Consider the following 13,407-nt stretch of genomic DNA (forward strand, 5'->3'; position numbering starts at 1 on the left):
GCTTGCACCACTGCACATGCAGGTTGCTCGGGGTCTCACAAAGCTAAGCGTCCGTCAGTGGTCGCGCCACGCGCCAGTGTCCAAGAGTGTCGGCTCAGGGTCCGCGACTGACAGACCAGATGTCTCCCTAGTCCCCGAACAAAAGCATTAGGCGGCGGCAATCCTTTGATACTTGACACACAAGAAATTTATGTCAAAACACGTGCTCGCTCTCTCTCTCTCTCTCTCTCTCTCTCTCTCTCTCTCTATCTCTCGTCTTGTAGCGTGCCACCGCCTGGCCTGCGTGCACCGTTGCTTGTGGTCGGACCGAACTGCAAACAAAGCAGCGTTTATCCAGTAAACCCCTGCGGAATACCGACGCACCCGAGAACTCCCTCGAAGGCAAATTTCTGACTCAGAATCCATCCAAGAATATCGCTGAAGTCAATAAATAATTAATTTCCGATCACTTGATCATGATATAGGGGCTGTATGGTGGGTGCGATAGCTCACCACTCTCAGTCACAGTCAGTCTCTGAAAGAAGAACAACCATGAAGCATCGCCAGCAGTCGAAATGCTCATGGCCTCTCCATCGCAGAAAAAGCGTAAAAGTAAGTACTTATTATATTTCATTCATACTATTACTGCATACAGTAGTTCCTTCTCCTCCTCTTCTTTGTCAAGTTCCCTTTCTTCGTTCAACTCTTTGTAATTGTCTGTAGATTCTTATTCTTTCTTCTTCTTCTTTGTTCAGCAGCGCCTGTGGTGTCTGGACCTGTAGCAGCCACCTTCAGCTCATCAGGACTTGCAGCGGACCCTGGCCTGTCAACATCAGCAGTGATAGCAACACCATAAGATCCTGTAGCGCACCTGACCACCAGCATGCTGAAGCAGATAACGAGCTGCTACTATCCATTCCACTCATTGATTTAGCAACCCAGGAAGTCCCTGACTCTCAGAAGAACTGTGCCCTACCCCATACAGTGGAGGCCAGTACTGGTCTCCAACGTATGCACCATCTCAGAACATTCTGGTGTTACTGCAAGAACAGAGTATTGATGTGATGGATGAGAAGCTGCTGGTTCCTCCCAGTGCTCTACTACTTTTCACTTCAACTTACAATTTAACAGCTAGTGGTTCAAAGCGCTTAAATGTTGGTGTATAAGCATCAGTGGATAGTGACTGGTGTTGTGTTAGAGATTGAAAATGCATCGAAAAGTGTTAAAGTGCTGTTTATGGAGCTGGAATGGGATGAACTGAGTCATGCAGAACATTACATCAACCAACAGATGACCTCTGAATAGTCTCCATCTCCAGACATTTACTTTGCAGGTCTAACACTTTCTATACATCATTATACAATGATGTGACACTCATGGTGAGATCTGGAGGTCGACCCACTTATCTGCAACACTCCACCATTACAAACTTATTCAGTCTATGGACAATGCTATCCCTTGTGCTGGAAAGTTCGACCTGTGGGCTGTGGTGTATTCAAACTGTGTACAAAGACACTGTGAACTATCTCTGTACATACAGTGTGCATGCAGATTATATAGAGCAGTGAATCAATATGGTGCCAAAGGATTAACCTAAAGGAACTCCCATCAGTTTGAGAGAAATACATGTTGAATTTACTGTATACAAGGAAAAGTTATTTGAGAAACACTGTAAAAAATCAATCAGTTGTTTTTGTCGTTGTTGTTGATGTAATGCAGCCTATGCATCATTGCTGAAATGTAAATAAAATAGACATAAGAAACTTCCAGGCAGATTAAAACTGTGTGCCGGACCAAGGCTCGAACTCTGGACCTTTGCCTTTTGCAGGTAAGTGCTGCCAGGAAGTTTCATATCAGCGCACACTCCACTGCAGAGTGAAAATCTCATTCTGAAAATAGACATAATTGTAAATCTTTGTTTTTTTCTTATTTACTATTTCATAATTATGTAATATAAGGTGTAGCCATTGCAGTTCACTTGGTAAGATGATTGCGCTGTAGCAGCAAAAATATATTATTATTAGTACAAGTGTTCATTTTTTCTATACAACCCTGTTGCACACCAAAACCTGGCACAGTAGGTATCATGACTGGGTGGGTGAAGTATCAGCATTTTTTGTATGTGACTGGTCCTGTGATGGTGCAGAAGAAGACTGGAAGAAGAAGGAGAAGAAGAAGAAGGAAAAGAATGGAATATTCCTCCCACATAACATAAGAGCGATAATTGTAGGTACAGCTCACTGCAGCAAGACATATGTTCTCATGTCACTACTAACACACACAGATGGAGACCACATTGAGCATGTGCATATTTTCAAAAATGCTGTTTCAACTCAAGTACCATCTACTGCAAAAGATACTGCAGTGTTGATGGTGTAACATGCATGACATTCAGTAGTCAGGTTTCCCCACCAGAAAAAGTAAACCCAAACTCAGTGTTCGTTTTTTATTTGTGTCAGACATATTCCAGTATGACAAAACAGTTGATGAGGGATAATGCAAATGTCATTATAGCTTTCAGGTGAGACAATTTGAATGTAAAACACATTTACCAGGTACATTTATCGATTGGCAAGTTACTCTATGATTTTGTAAAGACATGTGCAGATTGCTGGAATCACCCATAGTATGGGTTTCTTGTTATTGACAAGTCAAGAAAACTGAATGACAATAGGTATAGATGGTACTTCCTTGAGTTTCTTTATATATATATATATATATATATATATATATATATATATATATATATATAAAAACTCCAGGAAGTTCCATCTGTGTTATTGACAAGTCAAGAAAACTGAATAACAGTGGTATAGATGGACCTTCCTGGAGTTTCTATATAAACCTACTGTCATTCAGTTTTCTTGACTTGTCAATAACATAGATGGAACTTCCTAGAGTTTCTATATAAACTCCAAGAAGTTCCATATATACCTACTGTCATTCAGTTTTCTTGACTTGTCAATAACAAGAAACCCATACTGTGGGTGATTCCAGCAATCTGCACATACCTTTACAAAATCATAGAGTGACTAGCCAGTCAATACATGTGCCTATATATATATATATATATATATATATATATATATATATATATATATATATATATATATACTCCTGGAAATTGAAATAAGAACACCGTGAATTCATTGTCCCAGGAAGGGGAAACTTTATTGACACATTCCTGGGGTCAGATACATCACATGATCACACTGACAGAACCACAGGCACATAGACACAGGCAACAGAGCATGCACAATGTCGGCACTAGTACAGTGTATATCCACCTTTCGCAGCAATGCAGGCTGCTATTCTCCCATGGAGACGATCGTAGAGATGCTGGATGTAGTCCTGTGGAACGGCTTGCCATGCCATTTCCACCTGGCGCCTCAGTTGGACCAGCGATCGTGCTGGACGTGCAGACCGCGTGAGACGACGCTTCATCCAGTCCCAAACATGCTCAATGGGGGACAGATCCGGAGATCTTGCTGGCCAGGGTAGTTGACTTACACCTTCTAGAGCACATTGGGTGGCACGGGATACATGCGGACGTGCATTGTCCTGTTGGAACAGCAAGTTCCCTTGCCGGTCTAGGAATGGTAGAACGATGGGTTCGATGACGGTTTGGATGTACCGTGCACTATTCAGTGTCCCCTCGACGATCACCAGTGGCGTACGGCCAGTGTAGGAGATCGCTCCCCACACCATGGTGCCGGGTGTTGGCCCTGTGTGCCTCGGTCGTATGCAGTCCTGATTGTGGCGCTCACCTGCACGGCGCCAAACACGCATACGACCATCATTGGCACCAAGGCAGAAGCGACTCTCATCGCTGAAGACGACACGTCTCCATTCGTCCCTCCATTCACGCCTGTCGCGACACCACTGGAGGCGGGCTGCATGATGTTGGGGCGTGAGCGGAAGACGGCCTAACGGTGTGCGGGACCGTAGCCCAGCTTCATGGAGACGGTTGCGAATTGTCCTCGCCGATACCCCAGGAGCAACAGTGTCCCTAATTTGCTGGGAAGTGGCGGTGCGGTCCCCTACGGCACTGCGTAGGATCCTACGGTCTTGGCGTGCATCCGTGCGTCGCTGCGGTCCGGTCCCAGATCGACGGGCACGTGCACCTTCCGCCGACCACTGGCGACAACATCGATGTACTGTGGAGACCTCACGCCCCACGTGTTGAGCATTCGGCGGTACGTCCACCTGGCCTCCCGCATGCCCACTATACGCCCTCGCTCAAAGTCCGTCAACTGCACATACGGTTCACGTCCACGCTGTCGCGGCATGCTACCAGTGTTAAAGACTGCGATGGAGCTCCGTATGCCACGGCAAACTGGCTGACACTGACGGCGGCGGTGCACAAATGCTGCGCAGCTAGCGCCATTCGACGGCCAACACCGCGGTTCCTGGTGTGTCCGCTGTGCCGTGCGTGTGATCATTGCTTGTACAGCCCTCTCGCAGTGTCCGGAGCAAGTATGGTGGGTCTGACACACCGGTGTCAATGTGTTCTTTTTTCCATTTCCAGGAGTGTATATATGGAAAAAGACATGAGCATGTCAGTTTACATTACACCATCAACAAGTTTGCACATATGTCAGGCACTCAGCCTGAGAGGATAGGTGTGCATAGACAGAGAATATATCTGTAAACAGGTGGAAAATTTCAATCTCTCAAACGTAAATGTAAGGACCTAGAGACATATGCGCAGACCTTTCCAAGACAGATCGATAAGTTATATGCTAGGGTTAAAGAACTATACATATACACCTACATCATTCTGAGAAAGAAAGTAGATGACTTAGCAGTAAAAGTTGATGGAACTGAAAAGAAAGTTCATGACTTAACTGTAAAGCCTGAATGAAATGCATATAAGGTGCATCTGCTGAAGCACCCTGCTTAATAGGTAGCAAGATGTCAACTAAGCATAAGGTCATCACTGCAAGGAAGGCCATTCGAGAAAAGTTACGGATGCTGGAGTTAGGACATTTGGATCAAGGGAATACACTGGGAGAAATATTTAATTTTGTGGCGGCGTTCGTAGCGACAAACAATTCGCTGCAGAAACGGCTTACGAAGTCACCGCCACACTTTTAATAGCGGGCTGACCGGTCCGCTGGAACAGTGAACAGAAAGATGAAAACCCAAACACTCTGATTAATAAAAATTCGGTACTTATCTTTATTAACGAAGATACAGAAACACAGTAGTGAACTCCGTGTCTACAGAGATCTGTCTAGTTCGAGTCGGAGCGGCTAGGTCAGCGTCGGCTGACGACAAACAACAACTCTGCTGCGATGAACACACAACTGACTAGCAAGTACACAATTCGGTGGCGAGTATACAACTGAGCGGCGAATACAGAACTGTCCTAGCGCTCGCGACTCCAGCGCTTAAGAAACCAGAAGCCAGCAGTGGCGCGCGCAGACTTGCGGCGATTTCCTGTCTCGCTGGCGCTGCTTATGCGGACGGCGTCCGGACTTTGATGCTGCCAACCTTTTGGCAGCGGGCTCGGGTGGCATTACTGGCTAGGATATAACACTCCTCCCCCCCCCCCAAATCGCCGCACCGTCGTTGAATAATGACGTGGCGAGCGTCGACGGCGGGGGAGGGGTCTGGCCGCAGGCGTAGCAGAAGAGACCGGGGCGGAGACTGTTGTCGGTGGCAGTCCCCGGTCCGCACCCCAGCATTGGCTGCGCGGGGCCTCGGGACACACCGACTGAAACCGAGGTCAGGGTGCACGCCTGTGACCACGGGCGCAGCTTCTGGTACTGGACGCGACGGGGCGTCGGGACTCACGAAGAGAGGCAGCGTCTCCTGACGCTGCGTCGACGGCTGCTGAGTGGGCGCCGGACAAGGCGCTGCGGTGTCAGACTCCTTGGGGGTGCCCAAGGAAAGCGGCTGCAGGACAGGCTGCACAGCCACCGCTGGGGAAGGCGGCCCGGCTGAGGGGTCGACGTCCATCAGCTCCGAAGGCGGTGGCGACGGAAGAGGGACCGCAGGCGCCGGAGCGACCACCTGGGGCGCTCCCGGATGAAGCTGCGCGGGAGGCATCAACGGGACGGGCTGTCGGCGTGGTAGCGGCGACGGCTGCTGCTGCTGTCCTGGGGGCGGCAGCGAAGTCGGAAGGCGCGGCTGGAACCCGCCGCGGACCAAATCTGTGGACAAAGAACGAGCGGCAGAATCCGGGCGGCCAGCGCGGCGCAACTGGTTCTGATGCCTCCTGTGCACCCCAGTAGCACCTTGAACAGTATAAAAACCGCGACCCTGGACGTTTATCACGGTACCACGTTCCCAACGACGGCGACCGTGATAAACTCTGAAAAAAACGGCGTCGTTGCGCTGAAAACGCGTGCGATGCTCAGAAGCGGCGGGTCGATCCGGGGGGTGCAACAACCGTAGTAGGGTGCGATGACGACGGCCGTGGAGAAGCTCCGCAGGCGAAGGGCCGTCGCGTGGCGTGGTCCGGTACGACGACAGGAACGTGATGAGGGCCTGCCGACGAGAGTGCGTAGCACGAAGGCGGTCCATATGATCCTTGAATGTGCGTACAAAACGTTCCGCTGCACCATTAGATTGAGGTTGGAACGGCGGAGTAAGAACATGGCGAATGCCATTGGCAGAACAAAAACTTTCAAATTCAGCAGAGGTAAATTGTGGACCATTGTCAGACACTAAAACTTCTGGAAGACCCTCAATACAAAAAATTGAAGTCAACGCCTGTATAGTTTGTGCAGACGTTGTAGACTGCATGGGCACAACAAACGGAAAATTACTAAATGCATCTATCACGATGAGCCAACGAGAATGCCAATATGGACCAGCGAAATCAATATGTACTCGCTGCCAGGGACCGGCAGGGCGTGCCCACTCAAGATAGCGTTGAGGCGGAGCAGCTTGGTGTTCGGCACACGTCGAACAATCTGTAGACATCTGCGTAATCTGCTTATCAATACCGATCCATGTACAATGACGGCGGGCAAGCTGCTTGGTGCGGACCACTCCCCAATGACCTTGATGCAACAAGTCGAGGACCTTGGATTGGAGCACTTGGGGAACCACTACACGAAGCTGGTCATTCTCGGTGCGTAACAGCAAAACTCCGTGCGAAACAGACAACAGATGACGTTGCGGATAATAGCGACGAACCACAGGATCCGATATGTCCTTTGCCTTGGACGGCCAACCACGTTGAACAAAACGTAATAGTAAACTCAGATGAGGATCCGTAGCTGTCCCACGTGCTACCTGACGATAATCAATCGGAAAATCCCGGAGGGATTGATGCTCATCGGCGTCAATCTGATGGCAAGGGTCTTCAGAGGAATCGAAGACATCATCTGCAGCAATCGGCAATCTAGAAAGCGCGTCAGCGTTTGCATGCTGAGCTGTAGGGCGATACAGTATCTCATACTGGTATTGTGATAACAAAAGAGCCCAACGTTGTAGTCTCTGAGCTGTCCGCTGAGGAACTGGTTTAGACGGATGAAACAGTGACGTCAGGGGCTTGTGATCTGTTACTAAATAGAATGGTCTACCATAGAGGTAGTGATGGAATTTTGTGACACCGAACACAATAGCCAACGCTTCCTTGTCTAATTGGCTATAATTACACTGAGCTTTGTTTAGCAATTTAGATGCGAACACAATAGGACGTTCGGTGTTACCGACTCGGTGAGACAACACAGCACCGAGGCCGAAAGAAGAGGCATCACAAGCTAACACCAGAGGCTTCTTAGGGTCGTAATGGACCAGACAACGATCATTCAATAAAGCCTCTTTAAGCTGCTGATAGGCTGATTGGCAATCAGCTGACCACACAAACGGAACATTCTTACGGCGGAGACGATGCAACGGTGCAGCAATCTGTGATGCATTAGGTATAAACCTAATATAATATGTCAATTTGCCAAGAACTGCTTGCAATTCCTGCAGATTGCGAGGGGCGGGCAAATCACGAATAGCTGCTAAATGTGACTGGGAGGGATGAATGCCTTGAGCATTAATAACATGTCCCAGATACTCCATCTCCGTAAGGAAAAATGAACATTTATCGATGTTGCAACGTAGGCCTGCCTGAGACAACACTGTAAACAAACACTCCAAATTACGGAAATGTTCAGCAGGCGTCCGACCGGACACAACAATATCGTCTAAATAGTTGCAACACGATGGCACATTAGCCAGAAGTTGTGACAAAAAACGCTGAAAAACAGCTGGAGCTGACGCACAACCAAAAGAAAAACGCAGAAAACGGAACAACCCCAACGACGTGTTTATGACAAAATACTGTTGTGATTGCTCGTCGAGGGGCAATTGCAAAAATGCTTCACGGAGATCAATTTTGGAAAAGAAACGAGCTTCCCCTAATTTATCCATCAGCTCGTCCGGTCTGGGCAAAGGAAAAGAATCAATGACAGTCTGAGGATTAACTGTCGACTTAAAATCAGCACACAAACGTAACTTGCCAGACGGTTTCTTTATAATAACTAAGGGAGAAGCCCACTGGCTCGCTGAAACGGGTTGAATAACACCGTCGTTTTGCCAACGACGAAGTTCATCTGCTACAGGTGCCCGGAGGGCGTGAGGCACTGGACGAGCACGAAAAAATCGAGGCTGAGCATTATCTTTTAACGTAATATGAGCGGCAAAGTTCGCAGCACAACCTAGTTCGTCTTTAAATATGTCACTGTATTGTTTACACAAATCGGTTATGCTGTCTTGAGGAACAACAACAGAATTAATTTGCAACACATTGTCTTGGATAGACAGGCCAAACAAGTCAAAACAGTCTAATCCGAAAATGTTTACACTGTCTGTAGCGCGGAGCACTGTGAATGAAACTGTTTTTGTATTGCCACGGAATGTGGCTGGCACGCTACATACACCTAACACAGGAATGTGTTCTCCACTATAAGTAGCCAAAGAATGTTTTGCCGCCGAAAGTTTAGGGCGGCCGATAGCCGCATACGTAGCACTATTTATGAGAGTCACAGACGCACCAGTGTCTAATTGAAAATTGAAGGTCTTATCCTGGATGCGTAGCTTCACAAATAGTTTATTACACTGTCTCTGGATCGGTGCAGTGGAGGCGGAAGACACAAAATCAGCGCGTTTAGCGCGTGTTCGCTGCTTACGACAACTCGTGGGTTGGGCGGGTGGAACAACAACTCCCGCTTCACTTGCAGTCTGTACATTACTTTTTACAGCGTTTGAATTACGCTTGGGTCGCATAGCAGAGGGCTGGGTGGGTGGCTTATTGCGAACAAGTTTATTACCCACACGAACCGTGGAAGAGTCTTTAAACGCGACCTTCTGGGCGGGCTGGCCTTGAAGAACATGAACATCCATGGGCTGGGCAGCACTAGAATTGTTCTTGCGTTTACGCAAACAAACAGTCTGGATGTGTCCTTTCCTTTGACAAAAGTGACAAACCGCGTTTCTTAACGGGCAACGTTCACGAGGATGAGCGAGAACACACTTAGGGCAAGACGTAACTCTATCATTTTGCACACGCGGCTGACGAATGTGTTTAACATGACGCGGCCGGCTAGTGTTTACAGTCTGACTCTGCCGGTGGGGCCGCGGGCGTGACATAACTTGCTTAGCACAGGCAATTTGAGAAATACATGGCTGATCTAACTCACACTCAGCATAGTCAAAAGTATCTTGGGCTTCAATGATGTTCATCACAGTCTCTAATGACGGGTCAGGCAACTTTAAGATAGCAGCACGAATACGAGAATCTGCAATGTTTTGAGTAATAGCGTCTCGTAACATGACATCACTGTAGGAAGCTCCACACACACAATTAAATCGGCACTGACGGGTGAGGCCCCGTAAATCTGTTAACCACTGTTTATTAGATTGATGTGGTAGTTTCTTTAATCTGAAGAACTTGAATCTGGCTGCTGCCACATGAACTCGCGACTCGAAATACTCAGCAAGCTTGTTAACAACAACGTCATAGTCTAAAGCTTCTGGCTTGGATTCCGGGAACAACTTACAAAGTAGTCGATAGACTTCCACGCCTGCAGTGGAAATTAAATAAAGCTGCCGCTCAGTACCCGTGATTTTGTAGACTGTCATGTGCGCCTGCAACTGCGCGAAATATTCTCGCCATTCTTCTCTTGATGCATCAAAAGCACGGAAAGGTGGTGCTGCCTGTGCTTGTTCCTTTTGTGTTGGAGGATTAGCCGCTTGTTTGGCGATTGCTTCCACCAGACTTTGTATTTGCTGACTCTGTAACAAGATCAACTGTTGTAATTCGGCAGACATAGTGAACACAAATTAAACCAGCCCCCAAAATTTTATCGCTATAATTAGTATAACCAGAAACAAGTTGAACCAGCCCTGCACACGAGTTCGGAAGCCCTCGTCGCCAGTTTTGTGGCGGCGTTCGTAGCGACAAACAATTCGCTGTAGAAACGGCTTACGAAGTCACCGCCACACTTTTAATAGCGGGCCGACCGGTCCGCTGGAACAGTGAACAGAAAGATGAAAACCCAAACACTCTGATTAAATAAAATTCGGTACTTATCTTTATTAACGAAGATACAGAAACACAGTAGTGAACTCCGTGTCTACAGAAATCTGTCTAGTTCGAGTCGGAGCGGCTAGGTCAGCGTCGGCTGACGACAAACAACAACTCTGCTGCGATGAACACACAACTGACTAGCAAGTACACAATTCGGTGGCGAGTATACAACTGAGCGGCGAATACAGAACTGTCCTAGCGCTCGCGACTCCAGCGCTTAAGAAACCAGAAGCCAGCGGTGGCGCGCGCAGACTTGTGGCGATTTCCTGTCTCGCTGGCGCTGCTTATGCGGACGGCGTCCGGACTCTGATGCTGCCAACCTTTTGGCAGCGGGCTCGGGTGGCATTACTGGCTAGGATATAACATTTAAACCCGTTACTGAATCTTTCAATGAACTCTCTGTGAAATTACACAATGATGACAATGATACTATTGCCAGTTTCATTAACCGTCACAGCAATATACAAAACATTTGGTGTTAGTGGCGAAAAACCATACATGTTGCGCACATGGCCTATAACTTTGAATGAAAAAAACAATGCAGAGGAGATAGGCAATTTAAAAGAACACCATGTGTACTGAACCTCATTTTGCCGGCCGGAGTTGCCGAGCGGTTAAATGCGCTACAGTCTGGAACCGCACGACCGCTACGTTCGCAGGTTCGAATCCTGCCTCGGGCATGGATGTGTGTGATGTCCTTAGGTTAGTTAGGGTTAAGTAGTTCTAAGTTCTAGGGGACTTATGACCACAGCAGTTGAGTCCCATAGTGCTCAGAGCCATTTGAACCATTTTGAACCTCATTTTCCTCAAACACTCAAAAACGGTAAAATTTTCACACAAAGATCTGGAGATGCATGGTGAAATAGTACAACTGAACAGTGTACACAGGAAAGCAGGAAACCAACACAGTGCAAAATACAGGGACATTATAAAACCATTATTATTAGACAGCCGGTAAAGCAGTGGTGATGGTATTGACATTCTGTATAAAAGAGTCAGCAGTCAGTGCCCTCAGTATATATGAGATAATAGATTGATTACGACTGCTCATGACATCAGCTGCGTGGGCAATATGGCTCATTCAAATGAGTTTGTTTCAATAATTTCAGAGCTTAGAGAGAAATATATAATGGAATAAGTATGGAGACGGTAGTCCAATAACTGCAAAACTCAGTAAGCAAAACATACCCTCATAGGCATATTGTGATTAAAGGCTTGGGTGTCTTATGACAGGCTGATCTTATAGATATGAGAGATTATTCACATGAAAATAATGGAGTGAAATACATTTTAATGGTTATTGATACATACTACAAATTTTCCGGGACATTACCTGCTGAAACAAAAACAGGGAGAAATGTCACAAAGTGTTTGAACATTTGTTATAGACAGGGACGAATCAATGCCCTGACAACCAACAAACCGATCATAGTAGAGAGTTTTACAATAGGTATTTCAAGACTGTGATGCTGCAGTATGGAGTACATCACTACTCATTATTAACCACCAGAATGCAAGTATAGTGGAACGTCTGAACAGAACAATAAAAGGTCAAATGAGGATGTGTTTCAATCTTCTTGGCTCATACCAATGGATAGATGTCCTCCCAGAAATAACTGTACAGTATAATTGAGCCAAATGTAGCACAATAAAAATGAGACCAATTGGTGTTCATGATAATGGACTCATGGATACAGTGTACTATCGTGTTAAAATGCTGGATCCACGTAATCAGAAATTTAATACAGGTGATTTGGAGCATATCTCAGAACACACGACGGCATTTGAGAAGTCATACCTCCCAAACTGATCGAGTGAAATCTTCACAGTTTCCAAAGCACAGCGAACAAACCTCAGAGCTTACATCTTGAAGGATAGCAGTGGTACTGAAATTTCAGGGTGCTTTTACACCTAGGAAATGCATAAGAGCTCAGAAGCGCACGTGTTTCTCATGGAACGTGTCTTACGAAGTCGAGGGAATAGGGTAATAGTTAAGGGGCTTGTATGTAAATAACGGCCAAAAAATCGAATTCTCTTTAATTTTCTGAACAAGAAAAAGTTTACTTCCAGGAAAATGGACCACAGAAAGCATAGCACACAGTCATCTCTGTTAAAAATAACGTCTTGCTCTCCCCTTACTGGATGATTTTTTTTTTATTTTTCTGAAAAAAATTTTACATGTTATGTTCGATGTTCTGACTTCCTAAAAATGCTTAAAAAATTCTAAATCTTATGTATGGGCGGTTATTTTAGAATTAAGTGTTTGTGCCATATATGGGATAGCATGCAGTAACGACTAATACCATGTGATACCAGTTTTGGGATTTATGATGCACAATGTGGAAAATATACAATAAGATACGTACATGAACTAGCAGAACTGTATTTATGTAAAACAATTACACTTTCTATTCATTACAATACACATATTTTGAGAAAATAACACAAATTCTGTTTCCATTTTTCTCTATTCATTATGAAACTTGATGAAGCAATTTCTCTCCTTATTCAAGCACAATGTCGCACTGCACTTCATACACGCTATACAGGATTTTCCCTTGCATTCTGGATACTTGCAACGACCACGATTTTCCAGCCAGATAGGCATGTGATCTATCCCAAATGGTTCAAATGGCTCTGAGCACTATGGGACTCAACATCTCAGGTTATAAGTCCCCTAGAACTTAGAACTACTTAAACCTAACTAACCTAAGGACATCACACACACCCATGCCCGAGGCAGGATTCGAACCTGCGACCGGAGCAGTCCCGCGGTTCCGGACTGCAGCGCCAGAACCGCACGGCCACCGCGGCCGGCTGATCTATCCCATCTAGTCGCACCTGACGCTGTGGAAGATCTGCTGTAGGACCTCTCTTCATCTTGCAGTCAA

The 13,407-nt window shown here is 46.4% G+C and overlaps 1 protein-coding gene across 1 annotated transcript in view; it reads right to left on the minus strand.

The window, feature by feature from the left end:
* Positions 1-245: 245 nt before the first annotated feature.
* The window catches only part of LOC124594673 (YLP motif-containing protein 1-like), a 118,357-nt gene continuing 105,195 nt past the window's right edge, over positions 246-13,407 (minus strand). The window contains exons 3-4 of the mRNA XM_047133041.1: positions 5,779-6,137; positions 246-311 (exon numbers count right to left, since the gene is read on the minus strand). Of these exons, the coding sequence (XP_046988997.1) occupies positions 246-311; positions 5,779-6,137 (425 nt within the window). The remainder of the gene's footprint in view (positions 312-5,778; positions 6,138-13,407) is intronic.

Source organism: Schistocerca americana, chromosome 2 (assembly GCF_021461395.2).
Source record: "Schistocerca americana isolate TAMUIC-IGC-003095 chromosome 2, iqSchAmer2.1, whole genome shotgun sequence".
NCBI lineage: Eukaryota > Metazoa > Arthropoda > Insecta > Orthoptera > Acrididae > Schistocerca > Schistocerca americana.